Raw genomic sequence first — 17,871 nt, forward strand, 5'->3', positions numbered from 1 at the left:
ATCGTTTCTTTGAATTAGTTCAATTCTATTTTTATATTTTTCACATTTGATATCTGAACAATTTTTGAGAGTGAGACAAACCACTTAATTATTAGTTGTATTTTAATTGAATATAACAATTTTTTTTTAACGGTTCAAATGCAAATCAAACTTTTATTGAAATTTCAAACATAACACAAAAAATCCAATTTCATACATTTTTTTTTATTAAATTTGAAATTTGAAATTTTGAAGAAAAACAAAGTTATGACAAAATGCTGTGTACATTATTACAACTATACAGAATGTCGGAAATTCCGCATATTTTCTTAAGTTTAATTTCTTTTTTTCCGACGGTGATTCCTATATTCCAAATATGTGAGGCGTCATCCATAAAGTATGTCACGCAAAAATCGCCCAAAATTAACCCCCCTCCCTCCCCCCTATGTCACCTTTTGTTACACAAGGTTGAACCCCCCCTCAAAAAGTACGTCACATTTTGCCAAACCCCTAGCAAGACGTCACAATCTCGCAAACCCCCCCTCCCCCCTTCGTCTCATCTTGTCACACCTTTGGTTACCCCCCTCCCCCCCTTAGAGCGTACGTACTTTATGGATGACGCCTGATGACATAAAAATATCCCATATTGAAAATTCTACAACAAATTTTATACATTGTATTCTGAATAACTTATCATCGTGTTTTGAATTTGATGAATTTTCTGAGAGTGAGGAGACTAAAACATAAATTAAAATTTACATTGGCCTTATAGATACTTTATTAATCAATGATTTGCTCATGAAAACATGATATTCTTTGTTAACTTAGTGTTCTTATACACTGTTGGTTATAATTGAATTAAACTCGAGTCATGATTTCAATACGCTTTTGCGTTTTGCGTCGATGATATTATCGCCGGAAAATTTTCAAAATCGAATCATCTTGATGAAAACCAAGGTTGTGAATCGACAAAATTATCGTCGATAATATTATCGTCCAGCGATATTTTTTTTTAAATAGATTTATTCAACCAATGCAACCAAATTAGTTAAAGTTTCAATGCTTTCTCTTGGAATATATTTCTTAAAAATGTAGTAAGTTTCAAAGTATAAATACTCAAAATTTCATAACTTGTTATATGGGTACCAAACGTAGCGAAATTTTGTTTGCTTTTTCACTTTATTATAGATTTTTTTTAAATACTAAATTTTTCACAAAGTAGCGTATTTTTCTAAAATGCTAAATTTTAAAAATTTGCAATATGGGATCAAACGAAGCAGAATTTCGTATGCTTTGTCATTTTATTTAAGTTTTTTTTTTTGGAAAATACTCTAATTTGCAGAAAATACTAAAATTTTGAAAATTCGCAATATGGGTATCAACCGAAGCAAAAAATTGTATGCTTTTAACATTATTGAAGTTTTTTTTTGAAAAAAAAAAACTTTAATTTCCACAAAAAATGAAATTTTTAGAAAATACTCAAATTTTCAAAATATGTAATATGGGTTTCAAACGAAGTGAAATTTCGCATGCTTCATACACACATTTTGTTTGTTTGTTTGTTTGTTTTCGAATATTGTTTGCTTCGTATGAAATTTTGCTTCGTGTTTTACAAAAAAAAAAATGAATGAAAAATGCATTCAAGATTTTCCTTCATTTGATACCCATTAGGCTGTTGCAAATATTTTTCAAAGTTTATTATGAAAATTTGAGTACCTTTGGAAAAATGGTAATTTGTGAAGTAATAACACTTTGAAACTTCCTACATTTAATAAAAATATATTTTTAGAGAAAGCATTGAAAATTTAACATGATATGGTTGAGTTGAGTTGGTTTGAGAAAGACTTTAAAATGAGTTATCGTCCATCATCGGCGATAAAATTATCGCCGATAGAACTTTCGAAATAATGATAACGATAACGATATAACTATCGTGAAAGTTAAACAACATGTTGTTTTTTCGTAAATTGGAATATTTGGTTGAATGATACATAAAAACTGTATTTTTGATGTCACTTTTTGGCATGCTTTATGCAAAATAAATGATTTAAATTGTCTACTTTTATGAAAGTTATAGTAAATTGGTGTGATTCAAAAAAATATCTTTTGTGAAAGAACATGTGACAAAATGACGTAAGTTATGAAATTAAATTCTTACGTAGAATCTCATTTCGGTATAATTGAACAATTCTAAAAGATAAATTAACCGCAAGGCAATCGTGCATCTTCGCCAAACTAGAGAGCATAATTCTACGAAAATGTTGTCTCTAACCTGCAGCAGCGGTGGAAAGTTCTCCACGTGTGCAGCACACACACACAAAGCCGCTACCAGGTACATTCTCCAATTTGTGCTGATTTTGGAGTGTTGCGTTCGTTGCGGTTCCAACCGCACACTCTAGCAGTAGTGCACTTTGAACTTTTCCTGTCGAGCAATTTTCCCTAATTGCATATTGCACCTTGGGCGCGATTTGGGGTAAACATTCTTGTTTGTAACTATTTTCAAGTCTTATTATTTCACGTAATTGAGCTTAGATTACCAATATTATTGCTTTTTTTTAATCCGATTTAATTCTGCTCAAAGGGGTTTAGCATTAAATTTATTTTGAAGAATTTCTTTGGAAAATCTGTGTTTTTTTTTATCAATTTCAGAACTGTTCTGCCGGGGGACCTGGGATGGGTGGCAGTGTTGGCCCGATACGGCCGCCGGAAGGATAGCCTACGCACCCTGTCCAGAGTTCGTCTTCGGATTCGATACCACTCGTAAGATTTTGAAAATGAATTTTTATGAGTTCAATTTGATTCTAAAAATTCAATGTTTGTTCAGGTTTTGCGCACAAAGCCTGCGACGAGCAGGGTGAATGGTTCCGGCATCCGGAAACCAACAGAACCTGGTCCAACTACACAACCTGCGTGAACATCGACGATTTTACGGTGAGTTTTCAAACTTATTTTATTCATTCATAAAAAAATATTCTTAATTTCAGTGGAGCAGGCAGATAAACACAATATACGAAACGGGATATTCCATCTCGTTGATAGCCCTCATCCTGTCCCTCGGTATTCTAAGCTACTTTAGGTAAGTTCGGCTTTCTAATTTTGAGGAGCCCCATTTTTGCAAACAAAAAACCCATCAATCAATAGCAATTGAAGCCTGTCCATTACGGTCTGAACCCAAAACGCTGCAATTTTCGCTACAAATTTGAACCAATTTCAACAAGTGGCATTTCGGGGCGCGCGATTTTGAGTAGATTTTGAGATGCCAGACCATCCAGAAGGAATTTCCCCCAAAAGGACAACGCAAATCGTGAACCCTTTTTTCGCCGCAATTCCCTTGATGAAAAGCTTCGGAATGTGACCTTTTTCGGGAGGGGTCCCGGACCGAAGATTTGTTTATGATTTTTCCGTTACCCTCGACTTCCAGGAAACGGTCATTTTTTGCTGAAAAATAAAAAAACGAAGTCGAGTCCCAAATTCGGGTTGAACAATTGGGGTCGTCTACCAGAAAGAATCGCCGTAAAACTTTGCACAAAACTTAATTTGCATTTTTTATTCTTGTTTACCCTCATCCAACAAAAAAAAGGTCCCTCAAATGTGCCCGGATAACGCTCCACATGAACCTGTTTGCGTCGTTCGCCACAAATAATACCCTCTGGCTGCTGTGGTATCGGATGGTGCTGGCTGATCCGGAAGTGCTCAGTTTCAACGGAGTAAGAGGCTTTTCCGCAGTTCTGAATTTTTTTCGGGAAGTCCTGGAAGGCAGCGGGTTTGGGTTATTTTAAATAGATGTAAGCTATTCAATAAGAGTAATTTTTGAAGCTGTTTTGATAAATTTATTTAATTCGGCTGAAGTGTGTTTGCTGAGCAATTCTCTGAGATTTCGGTGATTCGATTTTTATTTTATTTTTTTTAATCCAGCTGAAACTTTTTTGGTGCCTTTAGTATGCCGAAAGAAGCCTATTGCATCATTAGTTTGTCCATATAATTTGCCATACAAAGTTTGCAGCTGTTCATACAAAAATGATACAGTCATGCCCCGGTTTTGCACTGCCCCGGTTTTGATTCGTTCAGCTGCCTCGGTTAAGCACGGTCCAGTGCTTCCCGAGCAGACGGAAATTACTTGCTTATAACATTTTTTGATATTTGAAATTACTAGGCCAATAACATTTTATGATATTTATAACAGGATTTGATATTCGTCGTTATGATTTTTTTGTTATTGGATTGTTATTTAATAACAGACTAATGAAATTGTAAGCTATTCTTTGAACAAATCTATGTGATTCTTTTTTGTTATTTTAACAACTAATCCGATCATCCTAATAACAGTTGGAGGCAATGCTTGAAAAGGGATCTATCACTGAATGGGACTGCTCGATATTCGACAGAACTTTCTGTCAGCAATCATTTCCCAAAACGATATTTGATCGCTGACACACAACGCCTATCATGACCGTCGTTGCTTGGCGACGGTCAGTGAACGTAAACACGAATACGAAACGAACGAAAAATGCCTCAAGCTCAAGCAGCCGCCCGAACGAGACAACGTGCTCTTTCTCTTTCTCTCGTTTTTGTCTCTCTCTTCCTAATGTATGCTGCGTAGTGACAGGAGTCATATGATCGCTATCATTGGAGAGATGATCGGAATCTCGGTAGAATGTCAAACGACCGCTCTCAAAGCGATTTTTCTCCTGGAGGGAAGTCAATGATTGTGTGAGTGACTTAGCGTAGCACTCATTCCTTTATGTGTGAAACGAACGAAAGTAGAATGTAAAAATCAGGTTGTCGTGGTGAAGACGATTGGAGTGTTCTGTCAGCTATCACCAAAAAAGTCGAAATTTCGCAAGCCCTGGTTGGAGGTATTGTTCCATAACACATAATTTTATTCCAAAGTTGTTTTGGCTTTCAACCAATATTAGACCAATAACAAATTTTGTTATGATAACATAAACTGTTATTAAACTCAATTCAATTCAATTCGGTTTTATTTGTGAATAATCAAGTTACAATGAGTTCATTTAGGTGCACAACAGAGTTTTGGTGTTCCTTTCAGCTGTGTTTAAATCGTTATTCAATCGAAAAATTATTACTTATAACTATGGAATAGACAAGAGTAAGAAAAAGTTTTCAAAAAACTTACAGAAAGCTGTTATTAAACTCTTATGCATAATTTATGCATTTAATGTATTTTTCAAGAAGATTCCATAACATTTTCTGTTATTTTAACATTATTTGTTATTGAAATAGCATGAATTTTGTTATTACCGTCTGCCCGGGAATTAACTGAAGCACAGAGCTTATGGGATTTTGGTTATATCCCAAGTAACAAATTGTTTCAGGAGTTCTACAAGAGCTCTTCAAGATAGCTACAGCATAGAAGTTTGGACCACGGCAGGATAAAAATCTCTTCAAGTACTCTTCCAAACTCCTGAAGAAGGTTTAAAGAGAATTTTATCCTGCCATGGTCCAAACTGCTATGCTGTAGCTATCTTGAAGAGCTCTTGTAGATCTCCTGAAACAAATTGTTGTTTGGGATGGGAGACATTGGCTATAATCGTATGAAAAATCATGCAAATATAAAAAAATTATAGTGTTTTGGAATCGGGATGATGGCAGCTATCCATTGCAATTATAATTACATAAAAAAAAATCACAAAAACACGCATTTTTCCAGTCTTTTGAAAATGCCATGTTTCTCGAAAAAATATTCTAAATTATTTTTATTGCAATATGGGTATAAAATGATCAAATTTTTAAATTAACTCGAAATTTTCTCAAAACAACGTATTTTCGAAAAAAAAAATACTCAGATTTCAGTTTTTTACAATATGGGTATCAAACTATAGGAATTTTGCAATACGTTTCGAGTTGAATAAAAATATTTTTTGAAAAAACTCAAAATTTTCACAAAAATACGTATATTCGAAAAAATACTCAAAATTTCAGTTTTTCACGATATGGGTATCAAATGATCGGGATTTTTCCATAAATCTCAAATACAAAGAAAAATACTCAAAATTTTCACAAAACTACGTATTTTCGAAAAAAAATACTCAAAACTTTATTTTCTTACAATATTGCTATCAAACGATCGGGATTTTTTCATACATTTCAAATGTAATAACAACATTTTTTGAAAATACTCCAAATTTTCACAAAACAAAGTATTTTCGAAAAAATACTCACAATTTAAGTTATTCAGTTTTTTGAGTATTTTTTCAAAAATATGTAGTTTTGTGAAATTTTTAGTGTTTTCAAAAAATGTTGTTATAACATTCGAAATGTATGAAAAAATTCCGATCATTTGATATCCATATAGTGAAAAACTGAAAATTTTAGTATTTTTTCGTAATTACGTAGTTTTGTGAAAATTTTGAGTATTTTCAAAAAATGTTGGTTTTACATTCGAAATGTATGGAAAAATCCCGATCGTTTGATAACAATATTGTAAGAAATAAAATTTCGAGTACTTTTTTGAAAAAAAGTAGTTTTGTAAAAAAAAAGTTTTTTTCAAAAAAAAAAATTATAACATTCGAAATGTATGCAAAAAAATCCGTTCTGAAATTTTGAGCATTTTTTTTCGTAAATACGTAGTTTTGTGAATTTTTTTAGTATTTTCAAAAAAATATGTCTTTACATTCCAAATGCATGCAAAAATCCCGATCGTTTGATAGCAGTATTGTAAGAAATAAAATTTGGAGTATTTTTCCGAAAATACGTAGTTTTGTAAAAAAAAATGAGTATTTTCAAAAAAGGTTGATATTACTTTCGAAATGTATGAAAAAATCCGTTCAAAAAACTGAAAATTTGAGTATTTTTTTCGAAAATACGTAGTTTTAAGAAAATTTTGAGTATTTTCAAAAAATGTTTGTTTTACAATCAATCATTTGATAGTACTATTGAAAGAAATAAAATTTCGAGTATTTTTCCGAAAATACGTAGTTTTGTAATTTTTTTTTGTATTTTCAAAAAATGTTGTTACTGCATTCGAAATGTATGAAAAACTGAAATTTTGAGTAATTTTTTTCTTAAATACGTAGTTTTGTGATTTTTTTTTAGTATTTTCAAAAAAATATGACTTTACATTCCAAATGTTTAAAAAAGTCCGATCATTTAATACCCATTTTGTAATTTTTTTCTAAAATACGTAGTTTTGTGAAAATTGTGAGTATTTTCAATAAATAAATGGTACTACATTGATTCGAAATTTCATAACTCGGTCAAAGATTTTTTGCCCGTTCTGGAATAGTTGGCATTTGATGTCCCCTAAAACATATCAGAAAAAATAGTATTTTTTGCAGATCAAGTTTTAGTGACAAAAAATGTAATTCAAAATCACCAAAAAACATTTTACCGTGTATTTTCAGTGTAGTCCTAATCCATGCCTACAACTTTGCCGAAGACACCAAATCGATCAAAAAATTCCTTCAAATGAAACAGATTGTTGAATTTTCATAAATCATTTTTGTATGGACAGCTGCTAAATTTGTATGGAAAATTATATGGACAAACTAATAATGCAAAATGGCTTCTTTGGGAATACCGAAGGCACAAAAAAAATCAGCCGGATTAAAAAATACAAAAATTAATATTTAAGATAAAAGACCGATTTCGTAGAGAATTGCTCTAGACTGAAATCAATTAAATATAATGCTGACCTTCAACATTGTAATCCAACAAAAAAGTATTTCATTAAACAAGTTCCTTTGACAGCAAGCTCTCAACTCCAACCTTCTTCGGCCAGGGTCACCTTTATCTGCAATCCCAGAAACCCCTCCAGGACCCTTCCCGGAGGAACAAAGGAAGAAATTTAACCCGATTCATTAACCCCATTTCAGTCCCCCTGCATCACGTTGCACCTGGTGCTGCACTACTTCCTGATCACCAACTACGCGTGGATGCTGTGCGAGGGCTTCTACCTGCACACGGTCCTGGTGTCGGCGTTCGTGTCCGAGAAGAAGCTCGTCAAGTGGCTGGTCGTGCTCGGCTGGACCGTCCCGGCCTGCGTCATCGTGCTGTACGGGGTGCTGCGCGGGTCGTACGGCACCGACGAGGACGTTACGCTGTAAGGATTGACTTTTTTACTTGAAATTCACACCATAGTCCTACTCAAACTTTAACTATCAATATGACCTGAGCTCGCCTCGATTTATACATCCAATTAAACTAGTTTTGCAATCATGTTTGCAAATAAAGAACAAATCAACACAACCTCGAACTAGTTGTAATGAGTTTGTGGAACCTCCCGTTACTCATTGTGTGGATGTTTTATTTTAAGCTGCAACAACTAACTAACCCCCTTTTCCCACTCCCCCTCCTTTCTTCAAGCTGCTGGATGACGGAGAGTTCCTACGGGATGGTGTTCATCGTTCCGGTTTGCATCTCGATGCTGCTCAATCTGCTGTTCCTGTGCAACATTGTGCGGGTGGTGCTGCTCAAAATGCGAGCCCCGGCCGGGCCCCAGGGCTCGGGCCCCTCCCGGACAATCCTGCAGGCGTTCCGGTACGGTAACTTTTTTGTTTTTGTTTGTTAGCTTGACCTGGTCATGGAGCAACTTTATTGTGATTTTTATTTGTTTTTTTTTTTTCGCTGTGTGCGTAGGTGGGCTTTGGAGGGATGATAAGGAAGAGATAAACTAATGAAATTTATTCTCGGAAATTAATCAGGTTGCAAAGGTTGGTAATGAAAATAACAACATGTTTTTTTGTGATTTAAATTACAATCCATAATAAATTCGGCTTTTATCTGGGCAGGGAAAAATAACACGAGAATATAAAATTTGATACTACTTTCTTGGACAAACATCTGAATAATTGATAATTATAATTAAATGTTATTAAAATGAAAACAGATACATGTTTACCAAAAGTTACAACAAAGCTATCAAATAACTCGTCAATTAAAGAACTTACCTATTTTGAGTTGTAATAATTACACAAAGTCATGAGAAAATTTTTTTGCTGCTGCTGCAAAATTCGGAAAAAATTATACAGTTCCATCCCGTTTTTGGAAACAAGACTTTTTGACACATTTCCTCTTGTCAATAATGACTTATAAATGAGACTAACTTTATTTTTCTCCTAAATTGTTGATCGAAAACCAATCTTACCCTTCACTCAATAATGTTCAATTTGAAAGTTTACGTTGATTTTTGGCAAGCAAATATGTTTGAAAAATAATGGCACTGTGAATTCTCAACGATTTTACAAATAGCCAATGAAGGTAAATCCAATAATAAGAAATAAAATAATCAACAATTAGAAATAAAATCAACTTTGAAATTTTTCATTCCCAATCAAAGCATTCGTTTTGGAATGTCATTTTGATGTAAAACACGTAGAGCAATTCTCTATGAAATCGGCCGATTTCGACCATTTTTATTTTTTTGTATTTTTTTATTTGGCTATGATCAAAGAAGCTATTTTGTGTCATTGGTTCACCCATACAAGTCTCCATACAATTTTGGCAGCTGTCCATACAATAATGGTACATAAATTTTCAAACAGCTGTAACTTTTGAGTGAATTTTCTAATCAATTTGGTATTTTCGGCAAATTGTTGGTATTGATAAATACAATTGAGAAAAAAAGGTACACGGAAAAAAATTGCCGATTTTTTAAATAACATTTTTTTCACAAAAACTCAATTTCCCAAAATACTCATTTTAGGATTTTTGAAATTTTTTGATATGTTTTAGGGGACAAAAACCCGTAACTTTTGAACTATAGAGAAGTATGGTCAAAAAATCTGCCGCCGAGTTATGAATTTTTGAAAAAAAAGTGTTTTTTTGGAAAAAATCGAAATTTCATACAAAAAAAAATACCTAATTTTTTGATTTAAAATCGAATTTGCAATCGAAAAGTACACAACAGATTTTTAAAAAAAGAGACCATGAGTGACCATTTCCAAAAATATTATTTGTTAAAATTTCAGAAAATTTGCTCTAAAATTGTCAAAGAGACATTGAAGATTGGACCTCTGGTTGCTGAGATACAGCGGCTTAAAGAAAAAGAAACAAGAAAATTGAAGTTTTCTAAGTCTCACCAAAACAACCCACCATTTTCTATTGTCGATATCTGAGCAACCAATGGTCCATTTTTAAATGTTAAAACATGATAAATTCGTGAAATTTTCCGCCAAACAACAAACAATATTTTGAAAAAAAAAATCAAGACTAAAATTTCAAAAGGGCGTAATATAAATGTTTGGCCCTTTTAAAATGTTAGTCTTGATTCAAAAATTTTGAAAAAAATATTTTCGAAAAGATCGGAAAATTTCAAGATTGTTTCATGTTTTAACATAAAAAATCGGACCATTAGTTGCTGAGATATCGACATTAGAATATGGTGGGTTGTTTGGGTAAGACTTAGAAAACTTCAATTGTCTTGTTTCTTTTTTTTTAAGCCACTGTATCTCAGCAACCAGAGGTCCAATCTTCAATGTCTCTTTGACAATTTCATACCAAATTTTCTGAAATAAAAAAAAAAATTAGAAATGGTCGCTCATAGTCACTATTTTTAAAAATCGAAAAACTGCAAATATTTCGTTTAAATCAAACTTTCGGTGGCTACATCTTAAAAACGGAGCCTATTATTAAAAAATCTGTTGTGTTCATTTCGATTGCAAATTCGATTTTACATAAAAAATTTAGGTTATTTTTTTTTGGCATGAAATTTCGATTTTTTTTTCAAAAATCACTATTTTTTCAAAAATTCATAACTTGGCGGCAGATTTTTTGACCATACATATCTAGCATGAGCATGAGCATGAGAGACCACCCATGGTTGTCCTTCTCCGTTGCTGAACAGGACCGTAATATCCTATCAATACAACCGACCATACGCTTGAACGATCTAATGGTGTTTCCCTTATCAACAGCATGTATGAATGCGTTGAAAAGATAAAACATCAAGATCATTAAAACTAGATCTGAAGCAAATAGGTAACAGTCATTGGCCACCAACGGCGCCCGCCATGTCAGTTTGTAGATCTCGGGGGATTGGGACGGGAATGTTAGTTAGCACAGGTTGCTACCAAGGGTGGGTTCTATACGATATCCACACCCCCACGTGTGCCGGAAAACTACTTCTACTTGGGATTTTGTTAGTGGGTAAGGGTAATGGCCAGGATTCAACATAGAGGATGATGATGCGACCCAATAATCAATAAATTTTGATGTATTATGCATTCTCAAGGCAAACAGTCGGAGGATGCGGATGAGATTATTCCCGGTTATTTGGTGTTGAGTTTTAGCATAAATGATTCAATCTTAGACAGCCGGCTGTGGAAAGATAAAACCAAATAAAATAAAATGCGAAAACGCGAAACCGCCCGGACCGAAAAACACACACAATCGAAAACGGCAACGAAAATCCTGCGTAATGACCGCGACGCGCACCGTTCAAATTCTCCAAAGCAACTCATTTTTTGACCATACATATCTATGGCTCAAAATTTGCGGGTTTTTGTCCCCTAAAACATATAAAAAATCTCTCAAATCAAAAAATACGTATTTAGGGAAATTGAGTTTTTGTGAAAAAAGATGTTAACTAAAAAATCGGCAATTTTTTTTTCCGTGTACCTATTTTTTTCTCAATATTCCTCAAAAATATCTAAAACTTTGTCGAAGACACCAGTGATCAGAAAATTCACTCAAAAGTTGCAGCTGTTTGAATATTTACGTACCATTTTTGTATGGACAGCTGCCAAAATTGTATGGAGACTTGTGTGACACAAAATAGCTACTTTGATCATAGGGAAGGCCCCCACAAAGTTTGAGCCAAATAAAAAAATACAAATAAAATCCATTTCCGGTTTTGGTAGAGAGTTGCTCCGCAGTCAAAATAGGTCAAAATTTTGCCATGGTTTCAGAAGATTTTTGAATAAAACATTACTTAATCCACCTTAAGGTGGTTGGTGCCTTCCTCACGGGGGCTGTAATTGAATTTAAAGGTGCTGATATGCCAACATTAAGTGCACGATGGAATTGCATGCTGTCCCCCTAGTCTTAGTAAACAATGTCTTATGAGTTGTATATTTCAGTAAAAAGTTCGTGTAAATCTTTGTCGAGACAAAATGATGTATTCAGCAACATAATTAATACAGACTTTTTCCAGAAGAGACGCAGACACTGCTTAAGCAATGTGGCAACCGGGTGATATGCATGCAAGGGGGTGTGGCTGCCAATCCCCCGCGTGGTCAGACCAAAATCCCTACGCATGCTGCGCGACTCTCGCGCGTAAGCAAAAGACTCGGCCTTTCAGGTTATGCAAAAATCACCCTTTTTGTAGCTACAAAAAAACTTTTTCTTGGCATAACTTTGAAAGTACTTCACTAAACAGAATAAAATTTAATAGGGTCTTATGGGACCCCAAAACGAACAGAATAAGGTGGATCCGGCCAAAATCGGTTCAGTCAGTTCTGAGATAATCGTGTGGGAAAAAAATCATGTCTACACACATCCCCACAGACATTTGTTCAGAATTTGATTCTGAGTCGATAGGTATACGTGAAGGTATATCTAGGAGGTGTATTTAAGAAGTTCATTTTTCGAGTGATTTTATAGCCTTGCCTCAGTGAGGTGAGGAAGGCAAAAAATGGAAACCTGAAAATACATAAGTTTGCTATCCCAACTTAAAAATATTCAACCAAATTTCGAATTCACTAAATGCGCATCAAAAAAACATTGCTCATTTTAAAATTATTTATATTCAAAGAAAGCATCCGATTTGAAATTTCATTTTATTGCAAAATAATGAAGTTGTCAAAATTGGACAAAATTTCCCATAGAAAAAAAGTAGTTTTTTCCCGTTTTCTACATTTTCCCGTTAATGCACGCGGCGCGTTATGATTTTTAGAAAAATGTGGTTTTTGCGAAAATCGACGAAAATTGCATTTTTTTGGACCACCCTAACACGGCGTAGGTCACCCTAATGGCCAAACAAGTAAATACGGGTCTAACTATTTCGACCAAGGAACCCCAGAAAAGTTTTGAGCCCGACCGGAGAACTTTTTTTTTCGAAAAATCTGTTTTCGTGGGGAATCGCCTGTAATTCATTTTTGCACATTCATTAACTTGAGTCTACAACTAGTCAAACACCCAAATATGAACTATTTAGGTAAACATTAAGTATCAAAATGTCTGTTGTGAACCTTTGCCCAGTGCGCACTTTTGTCTTGTACTACTCTATATTTGAATACAATTGATTCATTTTTTTAAAATAAATAACCCGCTTGAATGAACTCTGTTTAGTTTGAATTCAGTATTTTTTTTAATGCAAACCTTTCAATTTCAAAAATATATACAGAATTGAGTATAATTTGAAATAGCTGGGGTAAGGATTAACGTCAAAAACGTGTAAGTAGTATACATTAAACAAAAACAAAATTAAGTTTATTGGTAGTAGCATATATTGAAAAATTGAGTAAGGCCGTTGCAAATATTTTTCGAAGTTTATGTCTCTCGACTTTGGCCAAAGTCGAGGGGGGACAAAAAATAAAAATAAATTTAAAAATTTAAATAACAAGCCAAGGTATACACATTTTAATGAAAAAAGAGTTTTAAAATGCATTTTACACCTGCCCAGTTGTATTGCAATCATTAGTTTTCAAAATATCTAAGTATTGACGAACTTTTTTTTGGGCCGAAAAAAAACCTTTTTGCATTACTGTGCAACGGAATTTCACAAAAATTCAAAATATTTTTGGTCGATCCCAGACATGCTTAATACGATTTTAAACGCAGGAAAATGCATTTTAATTTGTTTCCAGTTGATAAGATTTTATTTTCATTAAAATTTAAAAGTTTTTTGAAAAAATATTTTTTTGCCCTCTGATTTTTCGGATGTTTTATTCTCCAAAAAAATCGGGGGAAATTTTGTTGCTGCAAAGTTAAAATTTGCGTTTTAAAAAATCAATTATAAACTACAAGCCTTACCCGGCAAACTTCGTTTTGCCTTTTTTCGTTTGTTGACGTTTTTTGCTTTTTTACTTATTCAGCCTCCTGTGATCAAAATTTGATTTTGCACAACTTTTCCCATACAATCTGCAGATTTTCCGGAATCGGTTCCAGAGTGGCCAAAGTTGTCACTTTTTGGCGTAAGAACCATCCTTGGACTTATACGAACTCAACGCAACAAAGAGCACCTCGATCCGACGTTCCGTGTTGAATTGATTCGCGTTCGAACAAAACCGTCGAAATTTTTTATATATATAGATTGAATAAGCATTTATTTTTGGACTTTTACTATAAAAATTTAAAGCTTTTCATTCTTGAAAAAAGATATTTGGACTACAGACGTTAAATTTAAGGAAAATATATATTTTACAAATTTGTATGAAACATTTTGTAATCCTCCTTGCCTTATAAAAGTCAGGCTTCAAATTTTAAATTTTATTTTGCTTTCCCCCTTTTTCGACATCGGTCAAAACAAAAAAATACAAACTTAAGTGTATGCTAGTACAAACAACAAGACAACAATTTAAAACTTTGCTATAGCTTCAACGATTGATTCTTTTCGAAATTTTGGCAAATCGAGTTCGTTACTATTTTTGGCCACTTGGAAAAAAATGTTTGGAAAGACAAGCCCTAAGATTTTCTCGAGGTAAAAAAATGTTTTTGTTTTTTGCATGCTAAGTTTAAAAATCTTGAAGGAATTGCAAATTGTCAAGGTATTTTTAAACTAACCCTCTTTGACCCGACCCTGCCTCTAGACGGGCTTTGATCTCAAAATTCGCAAAAAAAATACATATAATTGTGAAGGAGAACTTCTAATTTTTTAGGAAAACGACGGATTTTTTTTTTTTTTTTTGCAGGATGCAAGTACAGTCTATACTCGATTATCCGAAGGTTTGTTTGAAACTTCGGATTTGGATCACTTTAGCGTAGTGAGAAAACAAAAAAAAATTGTGATTCGATTATCCGAAGGTTTGTTTGAAACTTCGGATTTGGATCACTTTAGCGTAGTGAGAAAACAAAAAAAAAATTGTGATTCGATTATCCAAAGTGAAATTTTTTCCGAGGCCTTCGGATAATCGAGTTTTGACCGTACAGTATTGATTTGTAAAAAAACAACAAAGTAAAAACAATAATCATTGGAGGTTGTAGAACAGGCCTAACACTAGCAACGTAAACAAAAACTTAACATGATATACTGCATAAAAAATGAATGGAGAAAACCGAAAAACAAGATAAGTAAACTTTTTTGTAGTTGCCACACAGCTAAAAAAGTAGTAATCCAGCTGCGTGTAAAAAGGCCTGGGTGTATAATAAATATTGCATTATTTTATGCAAATTTATGTGATTTCACACCCTGAAATATGAAGCCCATCAATATGGTAAACAAACTTGACCAAAATGTCAAGCTCATATATGCGTTTATCCTTACCCAAGTAGCAAGAAAAACATCGCTCTTTATTTTGTTGTTCAACAATTGCTGCATAAGTGTTTTTATTCGTTAATTATTGAACAAGTGTCAAAAAATTTGGTCAATTGTTCACATTTTGACCAAAAAACCATTGTTCAACATGGCTGTGTAACACAAATGCCAAATCTAGCAACGGATTACGAACAGTTCATTTTGAAGTTTATTCTGACCTCAATGCAACATGCTTGTAGAACTCGAAAAGCAAAATGACATTTGCAGACATGATGTTTCATTTCAGTTTGCTAAACGTGATAACATAGTAGATTTGACCTTTGGCTTCGGCTGGGATTTCTCGTAAACTAGTTGTTTATGTGAAGTTCGCGTTCGTGTTCTAAACACCGAGCAAGGACATGTTGACGAAACAAGCAAGGATAGTTCTAAAAATAGAAACAGCTTATGTTCGAAAGAAGTTTTGGCAAACTGTTAGTGAACTTGGTAAAACCTAGATGACCGCAGACTTCTTATTGACGTTTAGGCCTGCTCATCCAACATAACCCCTCGTGGAAAGAAGCAGACGCGCGCCCGGACTTGACATTTGGAGTGATCTTGAGTTCGATACTTGCCCTGAGCATTCTTCATCAAAAAGGAAAACTGAAAATGCAGCACCGGGAACCAGCAGCAGTAGTAGAGTAGTATTAGTAGCAAAGTGATGTTAATTAGCACTCAAACATAATTGAAAAAAACATCCCACAGGCATAATTAAGAAATTGAATGATTTTTTATGGTTGATATTTTTTTATTATCCATCATTCATAAATGGCGTATCCCTGTCCAAACTAATAAATTACAAAAAACTGGTAGTTAAATATCGTAAAGCGACATTTCTCACAAATAAAGGATTAAATGAAGAAAAAATAACTTTTGAGCGAACACCTTGAACATATTTTATGAAAAGCCTGTTAAACATTCTTGTCTGCCACGATATGTTCTTGAACGGTTATAAAAACGTTTGCCTAACTCCCTCCTGAATTTTAAAGGCAGAATGTTGCTAAACGGTTCTAACGACGTTATCCAACCCGGTTCAGAATCTTATAGTCAAGAGTTCTTATGACATGTTCAACAAACGTTCTCTTTGCAAGTAGGACGTGCGCTGGTAAAACTTAATTAAACCACGCACTTTTCTAACAGGTTAAGAGATGTTCAACAACAGAAAAACGTGCGCTTTTTCCAGCGTTCAAGAGTTCTCAGGGACGTTGGGAAAACATAGTAAATGAGTTCAACAACAAGTTCGGAAATCTTTTAGCGAACAAAGTGTGCTACTTGGGTACAGCTTTTCATCAGTCTGATGACCGAGTGGGCTAAGGCGCCAGTCCTTACTGTTGGTGCTGGGTTTGAATCCCGTCGGTTGCAACTTTTTTTTGTGTTTGCAAAAAAATTAAATGCTGTGTGTAATATTAAGTGTTTATTTTGACAAGGTGATGTGCATGTTTTTGCATGCAATTTTACCATCGGATTTTTTGCTGTGCAGGGAAACCAAAAATCTTCGAAAAAAGTTAAGATGTACTGGTTAAATCAAAACAACTAAACTATACTATTTGTGTTTTTCCAGGGCCACCCTACTGCTCGTCCCACTGCTTGGCCTCCAGTACATGCTGACTCCGTTCCGGCCGGACCCTGGCCATCCGTACGAGCGGGTTTACGAAACGGTATCCGCGTTCACGGCCTCATTTCAGGTAACTATTCCGGCTAACCTACTTAAATTTGCGTTCGTAACACCACTCCTTCTTTTTCTTCTTGAACTTAGGGCCTCTTCGTGGCCGTCCTGTTTTGCTTCTTCAACGGGGAGGTGATCGCACAAGTCAAGCGGAAGTGGCGCACCGTGTTCCTCCGGACGCGGACCAACTCGTACACGGCGACGCAAGTGTCCGTAAGTAAATTCCTTATCAAAGACGCCAGACGGCAGTGAGCTGGCTGGCAAACACTGGCCAACTAGGAGGAAATGCTTAGAGGAGAAAGAAGTTACCAAAAAGAGCAAGCGAAGGACCTGCATGAGGAGCTAATCCTACAGATAAATTGAAACAAGGGTACAAACTAAAAGGACAGTCCAGAATGATCCTAATGTGATATTGTAGAATGAGAGCGTTGTTCTAAAAATTATAGAAATACAAATTCTCAACCGTGATTTTAAATTCTTGTTATCAATCTCGTTTCAATTTGTCTATACAAAGGTAGATATTTGTCGGAAAAAATAAACTTAGCTTTTTTTGGATTTATTTTAAACAATAGTAAAACATTGATTAATAATTGACACTGCATAATTTGAAATAACGGTTGAGCTTTTTATAACTATAAAGTATTTTGAAACCCCTTAGAAAGCAAACGAGTGTAAAGCCAACTCGCCGCCATCAGGCGTACTTTATACAAAGAACCATTATCCTGCTCCTTCCTCCCTCGAACCCCTCCCAAGAAAATTGTTTAAACTAGTTTAAGTTTGTTCTTCCCACTTTCCCCACTCTGTACTTGTGTCTGGC

The 17,871-nt window shown here is 34.4% G+C and overlaps 1 protein-coding gene across 2 annotated transcripts in view; it reads left to right on the top strand.

Annotated features, from left to right (window-relative positions):
* The window catches only part of LOC120419015 (calcitonin gene-related peptide type 1 receptor), a 177,500-nt gene that overhangs the window by 153,507 nt on the left and 6,122 nt on the right, over nt 1-17,871 (top strand). The window contains exons 5-12 of one of the 2 annotated variants that reach the window (XM_039581582.2): nt 2,629-2,739; nt 2,804-2,910; nt 2,964-3,055; nt 3,560-3,686; nt 7,815-8,041; nt 8,305-8,478; nt 16,950-17,073; nt 17,145-17,267. In XM_039581582.2, coding sequence (XP_039437516.1) covers nt 2,629-2,739; nt 2,804-2,910; nt 2,964-3,055; nt 3,560-3,686; nt 7,815-8,041; nt 8,305-8,478; nt 16,950-17,073; nt 17,145-17,267 — 1,085 coding nt within the window. Of the gene's footprint in view, nt 1-2,628; nt 2,740-2,803; nt 2,911-2,963; nt 3,056-3,559; nt 3,687-7,814; nt 8,042-8,304; nt 8,479-16,949; nt 17,074-17,144; nt 17,268-17,871 lie in introns of those variants that run through there. The other variant, XM_039581581.2, reaches the window with a different exon arrangement.

Source organism: Culex pipiens, chromosome 2, assembly GCF_016801865.2.
Source record: "Culex pipiens pallens isolate TS chromosome 2, TS_CPP_V2, whole genome shotgun sequence".
Lineage (NCBI taxonomy): Eukaryota > Metazoa > Arthropoda > Insecta > Diptera > Culicidae > Culex > Culex pipiens.